The 17,734-nt window shown below is 40.4% G+C and overlaps 3 protein-coding genes across 3 annotated transcripts; all 3 read right to left on the bottom strand.

The window, feature by feature from the left end:
* Positions 1 to 5,942: 5,942 nt before the first annotated feature.
* Positions 5,943 to 7,077, bottom strand: nppa (natriuretic peptide A). Its single transcript, XM_028409510.1, has 2 exons — positions 6,961 to 7,077; positions 5,943 to 6,293 (listed from the first exon to the last, which is right to left on the bottom strand). The coding sequence occupies exons 1-2, from the start codon at positions 7,069 to 7,071 to the stop codon at positions 5,943 to 5,945; spliced, it is 462 nt and encodes a 153-aa protein (XP_028265311.1). The 5' UTR covers positions 7,072 to 7,077.
* A 1,410-nt stretch (positions 7,078 to 8,487) lies between these two features.
* nppb (natriuretic peptide B) lies at positions 8,488 to 9,432 on the bottom strand. Its single transcript, XM_028409511.1, has 3 exons — positions 9,310 to 9,432; positions 8,617 to 8,902; positions 8,488 to 8,498 (listed from the first exon to the last, which is right to left on the bottom strand). Exons 1-3 carry the CDS (start codon positions 9,421 to 9,423, stop codon positions 8,488 to 8,490), a joined length of 411 nt encoding a protein of 136 aa, XP_028265312.1. The 5' UTR covers positions 9,424 to 9,432.
* Positions 9,433 to 11,384: 1,952 nt separating this feature from the next.
* Positions 11,385 to 12,600, bottom strand: nppal (natriuretic peptide A-like). The gene is made up of 3 exons (XM_028410514.1): positions 12,466 to 12,600; positions 11,992 to 12,293; positions 11,385 to 11,618 (listed from the first exon to the last, which is right to left on the bottom strand). Exons 1-2 carry the CDS (start codon positions 12,547 to 12,549, stop codon positions 11,994 to 11,996), a joined length of 384 nt encoding a protein of 127 aa, XP_028266315.1. The 5' UTR covers positions 12,550 to 12,600; the 3' UTR covers positions 11,385 to 11,618; positions 11,992 to 11,993.
* Positions 12,601 to 17,734: the final 5,134 nt, after the last annotated feature.

A 17,734-nucleotide genomic window follows, 5' to 3' on the forward strand; every position in this document is an offset into this window, starting at 1 on the left:
CTGCAGATCAAAGTGTCTGAGTCAGTGTTGTATTGAGCAGCCATTCTCTATGGGATTAGATTCCTGCTATAATTTGAAACTGAACTTTTCCAAATTCATTTGAAAAAGCTCAATGTTTGAACGTTTAACATCTGGGGAAAAAACACTGAAACAATGTCTCTCTCTCTCTCCCCTCTCTCTCTCTCTCTCTCTCTCTCTCACTCTCCCTCTTTCTCTCTCTCTCTCTCTCACTCTCCCTCTTTCTCTCTCTCTCTCTCTCTCTCTCTCTCTCCCTCTTTCTCTCTCTCTCTCACTCTCTCTCTCTCTCTCTCACTCTCCCTCTTTCTCTCTCTCTCTCGCTCACTCTCCCTGTCTCTCTCTCTCTGAAGGTCTCTCTGCCTCCAGACCTGCATGCTGACCTGCACTCCGGCCCCTGAATATTCCAGTGCTTATTGACTACACCATGTCTCTGTTGTTCATCCTTGTTTAAATTACTATTAAATTACTCTTACTATGTATTAACTGACTATATACAATTCATTTCTTTCAATGAAGATAACATTACAGTAATCAGACATACAGTCCAGACATTGTTAATGTGGTAAATGACTATTCTAGTTAGAAAAGGCTTTTTAATGGAATATATACAAAGGTATACAGAATAGAATAGAATAGAATAGAATAGAATAGAATAGAATAGAATATACTTTATTAATCCCTTTGGGAAGGTCCCTCGGGGAAATTTGGGTACCAGCAGCAATACAACACCAACAGTCAGAGCAAGAGTTAAATAGAATAAAATAAAATAGAATGAAATAGAATATAGTGCAGTAAAAAAAATAAAAGATAAGAGGAATTATTTACAAACATTGCACACCAGCATAGATGGTCATGTGATATAGTGCAGTAATGTAAAGGAATTATGTACCAAATTTGCACACCAGCATAAATGGTACAGGATTATTGCACATATAAATTATTGCACGTGTGTTGTATCAGGTGGGCTGTGCTCCTCCCTTCCTTCTCCCCCTCCTGCCAAAAGCAGAGTTGCAGAGTTTGATGGATCGGGGGACAAAGGAGTCTCTGAGTCTGTTGGTCCTGCTCTTGGGGAGGAGCAGCCTGTGACTGTTCTGGCTCCTCTGAGCGCTGATGACAGTGTGCAGAGGATGACTGGCATCGTCCACAATAGCCAGGAGTTTTCTTAGTGTTCTCCTCTCTGCCACTGTCACCAGGGAGTCCAGCTTCATGCCGACCACAGAGCCAGCCCGTCTGATAAGTCTGTCCAGCCTGTTAGCACACACAGAGGCCCTTTTCCAGCAAACCATCACCTTCTATGTTCTAATGGTACATTGTGTTAGTAAATTATGTTAAAAAGGCTAATTGATGATTAGAAAACTCCTGTGGAATTATGTCAGCACAACAGAACAGTTATGCTGATCAGAGAAGCTGTAGAACTGGCCTGGTGACCCCAAACCTTTGATTGGTAGTGTACATATATGTACACCATAATATAATAATGGGTTCAGCTTGCTCAGCAACATCAACGACCTGTTCTCTGTAATGTATGATGTTTGCTGCATGTTTGTTCCGCTCTCTCTCTTTCATCCTCTCTGTCCTGTCTACCTCTTCTTGTCCTCCTCTACCCAACACAAGGAATTGGACTATACAGATATATATTGCTGAGCAGCTAGTTTGTGGCAGTGACACCCAGTGTTCAGAAAGAGAATTTCAACTCAATTGATCCCATCATTTCAGTACTTTGTTTATTCCTGGGAAATTTTGCAATTACAGCAGCAATATACAGGCACTCAGCATACGAAACACTGAGCCTTTTGGAAAAGGTGCTCCGTTGTCTGTCCAGTACAGGAAGTTTGCAGGGTTATTAATGTTAGATAACAGTTTGCAGGTTGTTCAGTGTCCTCCTCTCCACCACTCTCCTGTCTCCTGTCTGCAGTGACCAGTTTTATCCCTCCACTAAGAACGACGTGCTATTGTCATTACAGATTTGTATTTTCTCCACCTAGGTGTGACTTATGTGATTAATGCCTTTGCACTATTGACGTTATATGACATACCGTGAAGCAAGTAGTAGGTTTGCAAGCTGTGTGCATCTGCAACTACAAATGAGAGTCCAGCCTGATTCCTCAGAGTGTCAGAGTTCCAGTAATGCTGCTTGTTGCGGCTCTGGCCTGTACTCACCTTTCTTTTTGTTGTAGTAACATGAAGTTTGTACATTTTCCTGCTCCGTCCCTCGGAGTGATTAGAACATCTGGGCAATGCTTGAAAACTTCTTGTTCTTGGTTTTCAATCCAGAACGGAGCATTTTCTAACCTTTAGTTGGTCTATTTCTGCTATCTAGGGCCTGTTGTGCTTATCCTCCGGAGGTTTCTTTTTATGTTGTAGCTTTTGGCCGACCTCTCTTGCAGATCAGAGTCAGAAGAGATGTGCCTCTGGACGAGAAGAGTCAGCGTGGATGGCCAAGTTTTGGTCCGCTCCTTTCTCTAAAGCCATTTTCTGCTGGTGATGTGTCCTACCCCTAAATAAGATAATATAATATAGTGATAATATTTGATTTGCTTTATATAGATTCTACCAAAGGCAGGACAAATACATACAAACTGGTCATAGTGGAAAGGATCTCAATTGTTATATGAGGACAGAAATCAGCGTTCTGAACTAACAGCAAAATGATAGCAGAGAAGAAATAATACATTTTAAAGGTTCACAGATGTTGTGTGTTACACAACCTCTGCAAGATATTTTAATAATAATTATTTGTCCTGACCTGACCTGTTTGGCTCTGATATAGTTACAGGTTGTTAATAAAGGACCTAGCATTACATTATATCAGATGATGTTGATTTTTCTGTCAAAGAAACAGCAAAGCTCCCACAAAAAGATAAAGTAGATAATTTAATGTGCCACGTTTCAGGTTTTATCATTTCCCTCTCTATCATAAAATAGATATATCTAGCTAACAACTCCATGTGAAATAAAAAAAGATTGTTGAGAAAGGAGGAGATGATTCATGCAGGAAATACGGTGATTGGTGATTCACCCATTAACTGCTGTTTCCAAAATGTATGTGACAGGCAGAGAGCAGGAGACTTCATTATGGGTTATAACAAAGTGACTGTAACACTGTTCTGTCCACTTAGATTATGGAGCTCATTGAAATCAATTAAACTCTGGTAATACCCCTGTGAAGCATTTTAGCTGCTGAAGTAAACCAGACTGAACTGACGTGAGTCCATTTTCACACCACCTCTTTGATGCCAGAGCAGAGGCCTGAGGTTCCAGTGTTACATCCTGATGCTGCTGATAAAGCTTTCTTTCCACTGAGAACCAAACTGGCCTGTTAACTGGGCATGAGAACTGTGAGACTTGACTAATGTGGAAACACTGGAGCTATGTCACCGCTCACACATCAGTCTGAGCCTGCACCTCTTTTCTCAAACTTATACATACATGGTAACAACACTAATAATATTTTAATAATTACGGTATATATGTATAATTTCTGCTGGGTTAACATGAATTTACAGTGCGCAGTCATTTTAGCTTTACTCTCTACCAGTGGCATACAGTTTGTCATAACAATTTCCCTGTTGTGGGACAAATAAATTGTCTGTAGAAGATGAACATGATAAAAAAATCATTTGATGGCCCAGACTTAAGCAATAGAAGCCCATTTCTGCCACTATCAAAAGTGGTGATGTTATAAGATAAGACTGAAATGAAAGCTGAAATGATCCAGTAACTACAATGATATTCTGTTTCTGTGTCAGTCACAATTGTGTCACATGTAAAAAGCATTTATGAAAAAAAACAAGTCTGAGATCCTGCAAATGTGATGCCTATGTTTGCAAGGCGCACTCTGACCTGAGTGGCAAATGCGTGAGTGAAAAAGTGAAAAATGTTTTTTGTGCTACTTTAAGAGCAGTTAAAACAGACCGGCATAAGAGCATCTGGTTGACCCTAAAAACCAAAGTGAGATTTGTAATCCACCTTGTTCACCCTGTTCTGTTCTGTATTACAGGGTGATGTTGTGATATGTCATGAAACACTTACATATATGAAACGCAACAGTCCCACAAGGGATATGAATGTTTATATATATATATATATATATATGGATGTGTTGAGTTTCTGTGATCCATATATATATATAAACATTCATATCCCTTATGGGACTGTTGCGTTTCATACTTCCACCTCTATACCACCTCAGCTGGGGATGACGCTTCAATTCAAATCTCCAACGTTTCCTCATCTGATGATGGCCCAAAGCTAAAAGCTACTCCTCATCATCAAGGATTTGTTTCACGTTGGAAGTTTCCAAATGAAAGAAGTGCTTCCCATGGAGATTTCTAAATTCCTCTGTTAACAATAACATTTCAACATGTTTTCAGTAAATGAGAAATTCATGTTATAACTACAGACTAACCTGTCTGGTCTTATTCTGCTGTCTCTACACACACAGCAGGAGGTTATAATTGTCTACTCAGTGTGTCATATCAGATAAAGTGGAGGCTACGATGGATGTCACAATGACTTTAGTGCATGAAATTAGGGGACATGTGACAAAGGAGACACGCTGATATTTTCAGCAGAACGGGTTTCCTCATGTCATTCCAAACAGAGAGGCTTGAATGACTTGAAAACCTGTTATTTATTTATATTTACAAAGAGTTTATATTTTTTTTATTATTAACCCACATGCAGTTACAATGGTTACATTGTTTCTGTTGATATTACAGAACTGACTTCATTACATGGTGGCCCGACAGCAAATCTGACACACAATAAAAGAGATACACACACAACTGTGGCTGATGCAAAATCATGAATATATTTGGCTGTATTTTCAGTCCCACTCTCACAATCCAGTATGCATGCCAGGACCTGTCAGCCTATCCTGAAAGAAAATGAACAAAGAAGATTTATTAAATGTCATTTAGCATGTGTATTTAGGCATGTTTGCTTCATTTAAAAAGCCTCTAAATCCAGAACGGTTACTTCAAAGTCACATAGTAGAAACAGCACATAAATGATTCTTATTAAACAGTAGTGGTACAGTACCATTTTTATCTCCAAAAGAAAATAAGCTTATTTCTAAAGTTAATGAATGTTTCCATGCAGGAGGTGTGAATGTGATCGCTTGTTTCAGTGCATAAGTCTCTTTTTCACAATGTTCATTTTTTTAGGAGGAACACTTCTCTGCTTAGTTCCAACATATTTTGCATTCTGTCAGCTTGTTTTTACAATGTCCTCATTGACATAACCTTTCTGTACGTGACCTTTTTTGTGGTGAATTCTTTGAACCATTATTAGCTGTAAGATTATATGGTGGATAATTCATCAAGATCCATCATAAAAGACATGTCTCGTGATGGATTATCACATGCTCTTCTTGTCTTGAGTGTGGAGACAGTTAAGAAAATGTGGAGCCCACTTCTGTACTTATACATCTGAAGAACTTGCTTTAATGGATCTTTGTCCCAGAGTAGCTGACTGGAAACAGAACAGTCAAGGGATTGCCACATCACTCAAAGACTGAAGACTAGCTTGCAGCAACAGGAGATGCAAAGAACCCATTGTGGCAGCCATTAAGTATCAACAGCTCTCTTGGCACACAGCACCACACCTGTGTGTGTGTCCCACGCAGGATAGGGTACAAGTTGAACTTGAAGCTATTGCTTCAGGTTATGGAGTTTTCCAACCATGCTAGTTGTTTCACAATTAACACTGTACATGACCATCTAGATACATCAAATACATCAACCCCATACATGTCATCTGTCTTCAACACTCTATACAACGCCTATACACTGGCCAGAGAAAAAATGTTTCAACTTTGATCACACACACAACAGAAGCTGATATCAAACCATTTCCTACTGTGCTAATTTTCTTCCTCTCAGACTCTATTTGATTCTATCTATCTTTGTCTTCTATTTTTTTTAATTCAAAATAGATTGCTTTCTGTTTTTACCCCTTCCACTGTTGCATCCAAGGCCACTGGCGTTTCCTATTCGATCCATCCTGGCTCCAAAGCAGCCAGAGGCCCTTTTCCTGGCAGTCATCAGAAGGTCCTGCAGACGGCTCCTTTGAATCGCACTCCTGCTGTGTCCCTCAAATGGTGGTTGAGTTCTTTCTGAAATCAAAGTTTCTTTGTCCCCCTCCTGGTCCAGGTTCCATCCCTGATCGGTCTGGCTGTATTCAGACTCTTGGTTCGTCCCTTCATAATCAGCTTCAGAGTTCTCCTCCTGGGCTGCTTCAGCCAGAGTCTCCTCAAAATGTTCCAGTAATGACTGTTGTAGAAAAACAAAAGTTTATAATGAAGAACACAGTAGATAAAAAAATAATAAAGAAAAAGAAATACAAGTTACCTAGAAAAAGTTATCTAGTAAACCACCATACTTCACTGTTGACCAAGGATGGAACAGCATGTTTGTTTACCAAAGGTCTCCCATTACTGCATCAGACCTCTGAGGCTCTGACAGAGGAATGTCTTGGCTTTCTCCCTGATTCAAATCATTTCTGTATATCATGTACAATAAAACATCTTCTAGGTCCTTTACAGAAACTCAGATCTAGTAGAAAAACAATCATGCAGCATAAGTGCTTCATACATTACAGTGGACAGAATACTAACAGGTTATGGGCTATTGTTGCAATTGTAAAAACTTGTTGCAGTTATTCCTATTAGATGTGGCATAGTGTTCCTCCAAATACAGTAGGCAGCTCAGGTCAGACTATTATTTTGTGTTCTATCGATTGTTCATTGTTTGTCTGCATGCATTACATTACTGAACCTCTGAAGGGGAGATGTCCACATGACAGCAGCAGCTTCTATTGTCCTGTTTTTCACCTTAATTCTAAATGTTGTCGATGAGTGTTTACCACACTATTAACTTGTTGTGAATACCAGATCACCCAAGGTGCAGTGTTCAGGCAAGGTGTGATGGGGTTTCTTACCTTGAGCTGGGCCAAGCTGCTGGTAGAAGAGGGTCTTCTCAGTATGTGGCTGCTGACTGCTGCTTGATGGCACAGCAGGACCAACAGGCCCCACAGGAGCACAGTTTTCATGTTATCCTTCTGCTGCTACTTCTGATACTACAGCCTGCACTGCCAGATTTTATATACATGCCAGCACACATACATACACCCACACACACTCACCATGTAACAGACAGACACTGTCAGTGGCTCATCATTTGTAGATTGCCTCAAGTGCATTCTGACACCTTTGCATGATAACGCAGCTGGTCAGATGTCAGATGTCTCTGTAAGTGGCTATTGGTGGTAAGTGATGCGTGTGTGTGTGTACGTGTGTGTATATAGTGCTATATGTGTCTGTGTAACATCATGCTTACCAGCCTGTGGTGGCATGACCTCAGAAGTCATCTTGAATCTCTGAGCTCAGACGTGTTGTGTGTTGACAGGAATTCATTCTGCAAATATGAGCATGAAAAATACCATAGTAGGTTAAAACTGATACTCCCACGGGGGGGTCTATATAATTTAGAAGAAGGAAAAATGTTCATCAGTTTAATGCAGAGTACAGTATGTTGTGTTATGATGAGTGCATTACTTTATGCTTCCTCTATGTGTTTGATTTTAGTTCTAATATAGTGTTGAGAATGTTGTAGCTGTTTTCACTGTCACTTACACTTACTAGAAGCTGTGAGAGGACAGGGAGGGAAGAAAAGCATCATCAGAAGTAATAGCAATTACAATAGGGCCTTCGCACCACTCGGTGCTCTGGCCCATATAATAGTAATAGTGCTGTAATTCCGCCAAAAACATCTACACTACCTTCCTTAGGTATTTCTTTTAATTTGTCCTTTATTAAATCAGCCGTACTGGTCCTGTCTTGTGCTGTACCAAGTGGCAACCTCTAATGTCCTAGGTAAAAGTATTGTGGAGTAAACACACAATGCCAGGGTCACAGTGACAGGACAAATAATAGCAAACAAATCATGACACATTAGGAATGTGTTCTGTCTATCTCCTCTTTACAGGACAGGGACTCTATAGCAATACTTGGCTAGGTTAAAACATTAAAACTAGACCAAGAATGCATTTTATAGGGCAAAATTGTACCATCTCTTGCCATGTAATGGAGCCCTCTGTTCACTGTCAAAGCTAGAAAGATGGCTCTTTAAGAGGAATTTTTAAACCTCAGGCCAAAAGTACAGTTGTGTTTTCATATCGCCAGCTTACAGTGTGCATGGAGCATACAGTAAATAGGTATGGTATGTTCCAGGTAAATCATGCGTTCTAAACAACACTGAGACTGAGATGTTTTTTTAGTTGTAAACATTTATTACATTTGTGAAATCATTCAACAGTACATAAGGACAACCATTGTAAATAAATACTCATGTAAGCAACACCCCACATTCAATAAATATATCAGTAATAAATATTAAAGCTTTTTGACAAAAAATATCTTCTGTAGAGACGCTGCAGTTCCAGAATGGAGTTGATAAGACTTCATCTTTACTTTGGATCTGCAAGAGAATGAGAAAACAGTGTGAATTTGTGATATCTACCACTATCTTGCAGCTTCCACATGTCTTGCTATAACTGAAACTTGAACCTTACTGCAGTGTAATTACTGTAACTTACTGTATCTTCCAACAGTGTTACACCCCAAAGAACTCATGGAGCCTATCCTGTCCATTCGCCGGCCAAAGCAACCGGAAGGTCTCCGGGATGAGTCATTGCGGACACTCTTCAGGTTCTTGGCTGAAAAGTATTCCCTGATCTTCTCTTCATCCAGTCCAGTTTGTGGCTGAGGCTCATCTGCTTCATCCTCCATATTTAGGTGGCTCAGATCACCCCTGTCTGCAGACACCCTCTGGTCCTCCACAGTCTGCTCAGAAACAGACTCCTCTAGTCTATGAAGGAGCACCTGCAAAATCCATATAGGCAGGGGCTGAGTTGTGGTTTGTGCATTAAAGGTATATATTTTATTAGTCACACCGAATACATATTTGCAGGAAGCCCTCTTAATTCATTTATTTATATCATCAGAAACATTCATAGTCTTTTCTAACAGTGAAGGCCCCAAATAAACAGATTTAGAAATGACACTTTTTATTATTTACAAAAAGTACCCATCAGCATTATACATTCCAACTGAGCCCGAGTTCCTCTTAAAAGTGGAATGTTTGATCTCTCCCTGGGAACTTAAACACTGTAGATGAAATGAAAGTGTTTGTCTTGGCTGCTGTAGATAGCCTGGTTTGTTGCAAGTATCCAGTTCTAGGACCCCTACAACTCAACATTCAAATCCCAAGTTTCAGTATTTACACTCACCTTTAAAATGTCCATGTCGGTGTCAGTCAAGGCAGTGCTGATGGGATATGTGCTGGATAGCTGCAGGTTTAAGATGATGAGGAGGCAGCAGAGCGAAACGGAAGACAGATGCATGTTTCTTTTTGAGTTGCAGAGAATTCAATAGATGTGTGGATGAAGGGATGCTCCTTTGCTTGAAAGCTATTTGAATGCTGGAGCACACGGCAACACACTCTGCTCTTTTATACTTAAGCTTGACACACACGGGTATGCCAGGAATTAGACGGCCATTCCTGACACCTGATTCTAATAATAGAAGCTGTTGGAAACTGCTCCTTTTAAAGCATTGTCTCTTAGATATGGAGCATTCTTATGACATAGCTGCTTCCATATGCTATTTTGTTTCAGAAAGATACTTCAATGGGACAAACGACGGGAAGTAGTAAACTAGCGTCACTGCATGACAGTGTTACTATATTGAGGGTTAAATATGATAGCAGTAGGGTAGCCTACTGATTGCTGGTCTGAGAGATCAGCCATCAATGGGAAAAAACCTGTCAGACACAGGTCCTTGGAAGAGACATACATAGTCCCAGATGCTTCCTGGCAACTGTTACGGCAAATCCAGTAAGGCAGATGTGTTTTTACAGACAGCACCATGAGTTCAGTTGGTGGCGAAAATACAGAAGGCAAATGACTTATCAAGACATAGTGGCATAACTTAAAAGGACCCTTGTGCCAGTTTGGATGGATGATAATGGTGAGGTATAGTCAGACATGTATACAAACAATGTAGCTGCTAAACCACAACTGCACTAGCCTCACAAAACCATAAAGGTACCGGTAAATGGAAGCACCCTAAAACTGTGCCAATGAGTGCAAACAGCAACTGGTGGTGTCTTTTTTTCACTAATTTTCCAATTAGATTAATTTATGATCAGTTTCAGCATCAGCTGTATTAGATACTGAAGCCATATTTTATAGCTCATCTCTTCTTAGGATACATTTGGCCACGTGGCAACTATAACACACCATGATGCTGTTACATCACTTTGCTTTCATTTTTGCTTGCAATTTGGTGTAAGACATTAGATTTACAGGGTTCGGTTTAGAAGACATTATGGTTTGGTTTACCATCATTTCCAACTCCCATCACTTCCACTGAACCACTGACACCGTCTCATAGATTCTGCTCTTGCCACTATAGCACTTCCATTAGTCTCTTGGGCAACCAAGCCTGTGAAGTGCAGTGATGCCTTGAGCTTCATAGGTTAGACACTTTCAGACACTGAATGTGAAGAAGAAGGCTTCTCATCGGTCCCAAGTATATTCTGCAGCAAAGAAACTGAACAGCCTGTGTGCTGAGGAGAACTCGTGTCTTTTATGCACTTTTATAAAGCAAACCCTTCATTGCATTGTTCTTGAAAGTTGAATGTTTATGAACTCTTTTTCTGTTGTTTGCGAATCTTTCCCTGCGTCAGGATCATAGTGATTCTCAAAAGGTACGATGTATGTATTATGCCCAGAGTTCTTTTTTTATCTATGACGTTATTGTGACCAGTGCTGGGTAAAAAGACACATCATAATGTCAGCTCCTACAATAAAAGAATGTCATGCAAAAAAAAACAACTTATATGGTAATAGTGGTGTTTGCGTATTTATGTACAGATGTGCGTTTTGCTGTTGTAGTTATTGTTTTGTTGTTGTTGTTTGTTTTTGTTGGGTTTTTTGCCTGATTTCCTCCATCAGGAAAATGTGACTGGATTATGATCATTTTGACACTGAGGGATAGTCATCATCACTGTGTGTAATAGGCCGTATTGAATAGCAATGAGAGTGTAAACAGCTTAATACAAGATGTATTTATTTATGCTATTAAACTGGACAGATTCATCACAGAACGATCTCAGCATTTTTTTTGTTTGTTTTTGTGGACTGTATTATTTATTTAGCCGACATGGTGAATCAACCCATAATGTGAATAGTTGTCTATCCATTTAGGATCCAAACTTTCCAAACACTTGTTTATTTTGCGTACGTTTTTCCAAAGTTTCTGTATGGCTTATGGAAAGGAAACAAATCCAAACACACTCTTACTGGATTTATGCAAAATAACTTTTACTACAACAATATATGCAATTCTACTTCATCCAACAAGCAAATAATAAATAACAAAATAACAAATACATTCACGATCATTTATAATTTAACAGTTCATATATGAAAAAAGACTAAAGTAAAGTAAAGTAACATCTCTTTAAAGTGTCTGTGTGAGAGCAGCTCCCGCGTTGGCTCCGTCACGGAGGTATGCAGGTGGGAGGTGTCCTCGCCTGTTGACAAATAAAATAAATAAACAAACAAACAAATGCCACTGCACCGCTACATTGAAAAGGTTACAGTTTGACTGCTGCCCATCCATGCAGCTTTCATGTTCACTGATCCATTAATAAGAGTGCGTCCCTATCTTTATTTGCATATAAAATGTAGGGAATTTATGTAATGTATTCAGAAAGAGGAATATTAGTAGAGTTTTGTTTTTTATTGCTTTTACTAACAGCCTTTATTCTCCAGGTAATATTTTCTGATATTTTATGCATATTTAGGAATAGATTTAAATAATTTCTGTTACAAATAAAGGTTTAAAATCTGCAATCAAACGGAGTGCTCATTATCGGACAGTATATTACCAGGGCGGTTTCTTACCTTCAGCATCCCAGTCCGCTGAAGGAGCCGATCCGATCTAGCCGGACCCCGAAGCAGCTCCGCAGCCCGCCCTTCTTGTACCGGCTCCACGAGCGCTTAGAGGTCCTCATGAGGTCTTTGAAGAGTCGGGCGAACGCGTTGCCTTTCCCGGTCAGCGCAGAGTTCCTGGGATCGGAGGAGTCCCACGGCTGCTCCTCAGCAGCTCCGAATACCGAGTTGTCTGTGTTCTCCTCCACCTCCACCTCCTCAGGGGAGTAGAGGGGGGCCGAGTTCATCTCCTCCTGTAAAAGCTGCCTCAAACTCTGAGGGGGGGAAATCAGATCAAGTAAATTAAATCTGTTGATGCACATGAAAGACGATGATTAAGGCCGCTGTATGAATTACTGAGTCTGGACGGACTTCAAAGGAACACCTATCAATATCCAATTTTGTCAGAGGAACACAGAACCCTCATCACGGCACGGGTAAACTCACCTGCAAGTCAAACACGGGCTTGGCTCTCACAAAGTTAACCAGTAACAGCAAAGATAAACAGCAGACACAGATGTTAGGGTTCATTTTCTTTGACACCTTCTTTTCTTCTCTGAGAGCTCTGTATTTGCTCCTGCAGCTCCCGCTCCTCTGGCTCACAGCGGTGAACAGGTACCGCCTTTATAGGCGACCTGATTCCGTCACTAGGCCTGGGAAAATTAACGAGGTGTGACTAATGCTCCCACACGTGGGAGTATATAGCCTAACATGACAGTAGTTGCCAGAGACATAAGGTGCTGGGATCATCAGGGTGAGAGCTGCACCTTAGAATTTACAATAGTGATTGAAAGGGTGACAGCCATTTAAACTTGTTTTTTTTTTCTGTATAACTATGACCTAAATCCTTCCTCACATTTCAAGAAAGGCTTGTTTGGGCCCAAATGTGTACATTTTGGGTATTTTTGATTCTCAAAATATCGGTCAGTTCAAAGGCTATTTTGGACCATTGGCATCACTGGGTGCTCGGGCCCTAATTAAAGCTGTAAGCAGTGATGGGGGGCCCCTCGCACATCTGTTGGCTCCCTATCGTCCCGCATCTCCTCTCCCCTGTTACACGTCACGAGCTGTGGTCCGCAGGACAGAGGAGTACTCCAAAATACACATATACAAAAGACAGGTCCTCCGGCCAGTAGGTGGCACAGTGACTGTAGGATATCAGCATATCAATCTGTGGAGAGTCAGATGTTCAGCATGACTGTAAAGTTTCATCCACATAGGATGAAGTATGTGGGAGATACAACCACAAGTACATCAATTTCCTGTGTGGCAGCGAAGGGTCAAATTCATGATGGCACCTCAGCCAGACCATATGAAGAAGTGCTGCGTTTTTGATAACTTTTTATCCTTGTGGGCTTAAGAGTGAACTCACAAATGTTCAGACGATATTCCAGGACAGGTAATTCCTGTAGGAGGAGTTTGTAAAAGTATGGCAGGTGCAAAACACAAAATGGCTCAGTTTTTTCAAAATGGCGGACTTCCTGTACAGTTTAGAGGATACATCCTAGAGACCTTTTTTCTCGTCTAGCGATAATACATATGTGTACTGATTTTCATGTCTGTAGGTCTGACAGGGACCCAGATCTCATTCCAGGGGGCGCTGCTGAGCCATGTGGCCACGCCCGCACATGATGATAATGTGATATGAAAAGGTGCACAGGGGCTGATGTCATGGTAGAGTAAGAGGCAGGTAGGGTTAATACATCAAGAAACACAGCAGCTTTCTCTATGGTGGCGAAGGGTCAACTTTATAGCATTGCCCCGCCCACCCAGTGTAACATCAATCTGTGTATTTGATAACTTTTGATCAGCCATGTCTTCAGAACCATGTGACAAAATCTCAGGTCTATCAGAGTATCAGAGGACTTCGTTTAAATAGGAGGTGTGGAACATGGAAAATCAGCCTGAACACAATTCATACTTCCAATAGGTGGCGCTATGATTGTTTCAGCATATCAATCTGTTCAGAATGGCTCATCATGCCTGATTTTTTTCACCCACATAGGATGAAGTATGTGGGAGATACAGGCACAAATACATCCATTTTCTGTGCGTTTGTGAAGGTTAGAATTTGTGGTGGCGCCACAGCCAGGCGGTATGACGAAGTGCAGCGTTTTTGATAACCTTTGGTCCTTATGGGCTTAACAGGGACTCAGATCTCATTCTAGGGGGCGCTGCCGAGCCATTTGGCCAAGCCCGCTCATGGTGACAGTGTCAACCTGCAATTTTCGCCAGGGGACAATTTTGGGCAAAGTTTGGTGACTTTTTAAGGTAGTCTGAGGGGTCAAAACGCAGTGAGTTTGTGGTGAATCATAATAATATTTCCTTGCATTACAATAGGGCTCTCGCACGTTTCGTGCTTGGGCCCCTAAAAATATTTTTGGTGTAATGACCCCTCATCATCAGCCTAATCTATAAGTTTCAATTAAGACCTAGGTTCTCTTATCTTGCAGAATGCAAGAAAATTACATTTTCACAAAAATGGTCCTAGTGTGTTGTGATTGATGTAAAAGAGACTTTGACTTTTAGAAAACTTTATTTTTACCACATTGTGGTGTGTCTGAGAGAGAGAGAAAGAGAGAGAGAGAGAGAGAGAGAAATTAATCTCTGTTCATAAATGAGTGGTGAGAATATATTTTGTGTGTGTGTGTGTCAAAATTCATCCAATAGTCCAATATGGTCTCAGTGTATAAACTAGTGATGAGACTATGAGAATATTTTTGTTTTCGCATGTAGGTCTGTGTCTCTCTCTCTCTCTCTCTCTCTCTCTCTCTCTCTCTCTCTCTCTGTGTCACATTTTATCCAATAGTCCAGTGTGTAGAAAGAAAACATTTTTATTTTAAACATTGGATGCAGTGGAAAAAAATATATATATAACAATTTTATTACACTTGAAATGAAATCTACACGTTTGGGTCCTAATGCATCAAAATCAAATAACAGTGACTGTATGCTAACTGAGATTTTGCACAAGGTTAGGTTTCAACTTTCAAATTGCACATTGTTGTTTTTGTACTTATACTTATATTGATACTGCAATAGCAAAATTTCCCAGCTTGGGATAAATAAAGTATTCTATTCTATTCTATTCTATTCTATTCTATTCTATTCTATTCTATTCTATTCTATTCTATTCCTCATTCTAATCAACAGTTGAATTAGCTGCAGGCTCAGATGATGCTGTGGACAACCTGGTGACTGGTGCATCCTCATGCTGACACACACAGGCCTGTATAGCAGGGAGGCATCCCACACCTAGAACTGACCTGTTATCTCTTCAGGTTCTAACATGTTTGGTGCTTCTGTTCTTTTTTTGTTGATCATACATGAGAATAAATATCTGTTCACTAAAAAACTGTAACTGTGTTTGTTGTCTTTTGTCGAAAATAACTCAAACAAACGTTAGGTGGCTGAGGCATTATATTTAAATCTGTCATGAATATGTCAAAGATTAGCCAAAATATTGAGTTTGATGCATTATTAGTTTTTGTGTAGCAGCAGTTTAAAAGGGTATTTTCCACTTAGGTCCCATTAACTCCTATTATAATACTACATTTTTTAATATCATAGCTATAACAACATATAACCATGCATTTCTTGATGTAAGGGTTTCATTTTTGAGAAAAATAGTTAAATTTGACATTTTCTCTCTGTTTGTAAACTGGCATTTTAAAGGGTTAAATTCCTCAAAATGATTTAATGTTTGGTAGTTTTGAACAGGGCTGAAGTTGTTTAACATATTTATGCAGAAAAAAAGCAAGAAAAAATATTAATCTGTTGAGTTTTTATAGCAGCTTTTTGGAAGTGGACATTTTAAAAGGGTAGTAAATTTGTTTCACCATGTTCTGGTGATGTATTTAAAAAATGTAAATTAAATTTTAAAATGTGTCTAGAGAGAGTCTATGTTACAAAAAATTGTGCCATATGCACCAACACATAAAATGGTTGCCAGGTAAAGAGGCAAAAATTACCCAAGTGGAACTGTCATAGGATGCCACCTGTGCAACAAATCCAGTCATGAAATTTCCTTGCTCCTAAATATTCCACAGTCAACTGTCAGCTCCATCATAACGAAATGGAAGAGTTTGGGAACAACAACAACTCAGCCACGAAGTGGTACGCCACATAAACTGAGGGAGAGTGGTCAGCGGATGCTGAAGCACATAGTGCAAAGAGGTCTCCGACTTTCTTCACAGTCAATTGCTACAGAGCTCCACTTCATGTGACCTTCAGATGAGCCCAAGTACAGTACGCAGAGAGCTTCATGGAATGGGTTTCCATGGCTGAGCAGCTGCATCCAAGCCACACATCACCAAGTACAATGCAAAGCATCTGATGCAGTGGTGTAAAGCACGCCGCCACTGGACTCTAGAGCAGTGGAGACGCGCTCTCTGGAGTGATGAAGCACGCTTTTCCATCTGGCAATCTGACGAGTCTGGGTTTGGAGGTTGCCAGGGGAACGATACATTTTGGACTGCATTGTGCCGACTGTGAAATTTGGTGGAGGAGGAATTATGGTGTGGGTTGTTTTTCAGGAGTTGGGCTTGGCCCCTTAGTTCCAGTGAAAGGGACTTTGAATGCTTCAGGATACCAAAGCATTTTGGACAATTCCATGCTCCCAACCTTGTAGGAACAGTTTGGAGCAGGTCCCTTCCTCTTCCAACATGACTGTGCACCAGTGCACAAAGCAAGGTCCATAAAGACATGGATGACAGAGTCCTGACCTGAACCCGATGGAGCAGAAACTGAAAGCCAGGCCTTCTCGACCAACATCAGTGTGTGACCTCACCAATGCGCTTTTGGAAGAATGGTCAAAAATTCCTATAAACACACTCCTCAACCTTGTGGACAGCCTTCCCAGAAGAGCTGAAGCTGTAACAGCTGCAAAAGGTGGACCGACATCATATTGAACCCTATGGGTTAGGTACTTAATTATGGCACTTAAGTGCATATGTGACTCAAGGCAGGTGAGCGAATACTTTTGGCAATATAGTGTATTTGTGGCTGTGAATTATTTTGTTTACTTGAACCTTTTTATTTTTGTTCTTTTATTCAATAAACCTGAGAAGACAAACTTTGTGTGTCTTCTGTGACCTCTCTGTCAGGTAATTAGTGATCCAGGAGATCATCCATGAGATGGTGTTGAAGGCACTAGAGAAGTCAAAGAATGTGATTCTCACCGTGTCTCCACCACCATCCAGTAATCTTTTATTTCCTTTTTTTTTTGCATTTTGCCTTCCTCATAGCATACAATGAGAAAGATGGGATGTAATGGGAGAGTGAGGAGGATCTGTGCTGAGTATCTGTGCCTGTATCTTTTTTAAATCAGTCAAATATTCTTAATGATATGTGCACCTGCAAAGAAGACTTTGTGACAATCTAAATTCATAGTTGCTCTTTTTACTGTATATCTCTGTAGAGATTGTGAACTTCAAGTCATGTAACAACAGAAAAATGAATCCATTTTAAATTGAATGCTTGTTTTGAGGTTGGGATAAAGTGAGGTTTAGTGTCTCCAGCAAATGAATGCTGTGTCTGAAGTGTGTGTTCTCTCCAGACAGGTACCAGGTGATTAGTTGAAATGATGAGCGATTAGCCCTGGACCTGTGATGCCGAGCACATTGCATGGAGGTGGATCAAGGCTAATTGTCATTCGACCAGCTCCTCAGCTAGAGGGCTATCATTCATGAAATTGGCTTATGCCTCGGGGCTGCTG

Source organism: Parambassis ranga, chromosome 7 (assembly GCF_900634625.1).
Source record: "Parambassis ranga chromosome 7, fParRan2.1, whole genome shotgun sequence".
In the NCBI taxonomy this organism is placed as follows: domain Eukaryota; kingdom Metazoa; phylum Chordata; class Actinopteri; family Ambassidae; genus Parambassis; species Parambassis ranga.

Coding starts and splice junctions, on each gene's coding strand:
- nppa (XM_028409510.1), bottom strand. CDS start 7,071: ATGAAAACTGTGCTCCTGTGGGGCCTGTTGGTCCTGCTGTGCCATCAA. Junction 6,294..6,960: donor GCAGCTTGGCCCAGCTCAAG/GTAAGAAACCCC, acceptor TTTCTACAACAG/TCATTACTGGAACATTTTGA.
- nppb (XM_028409511.1), bottom strand. CDS start 9,423: ATGCATCTGTCTTCCGTTTCGCTCTGCTGCCTCCTCATCATCTTAAAC. Junction 8,903..9,309: donor CCGACATGGACATTTTAAAG/GTGAGTGTAAAT, acceptor TGGATTTTGCAG/GTGCTCCTTCATAGACTAGA.
- nppal (XM_028410514.1), bottom strand. CDS start 12,549: ATGAACCCTAACATCTGTGTCTGCTGTTTATCTTTGCTGTTACTGGTT. Junction 12,294..12,465: donor AGCCCGTGTTTGACTTGCAG/GTGAGTTTACCC, acceptor TCCCCCCCTCAG/AGTTTGAGGCAGCTTTTACA.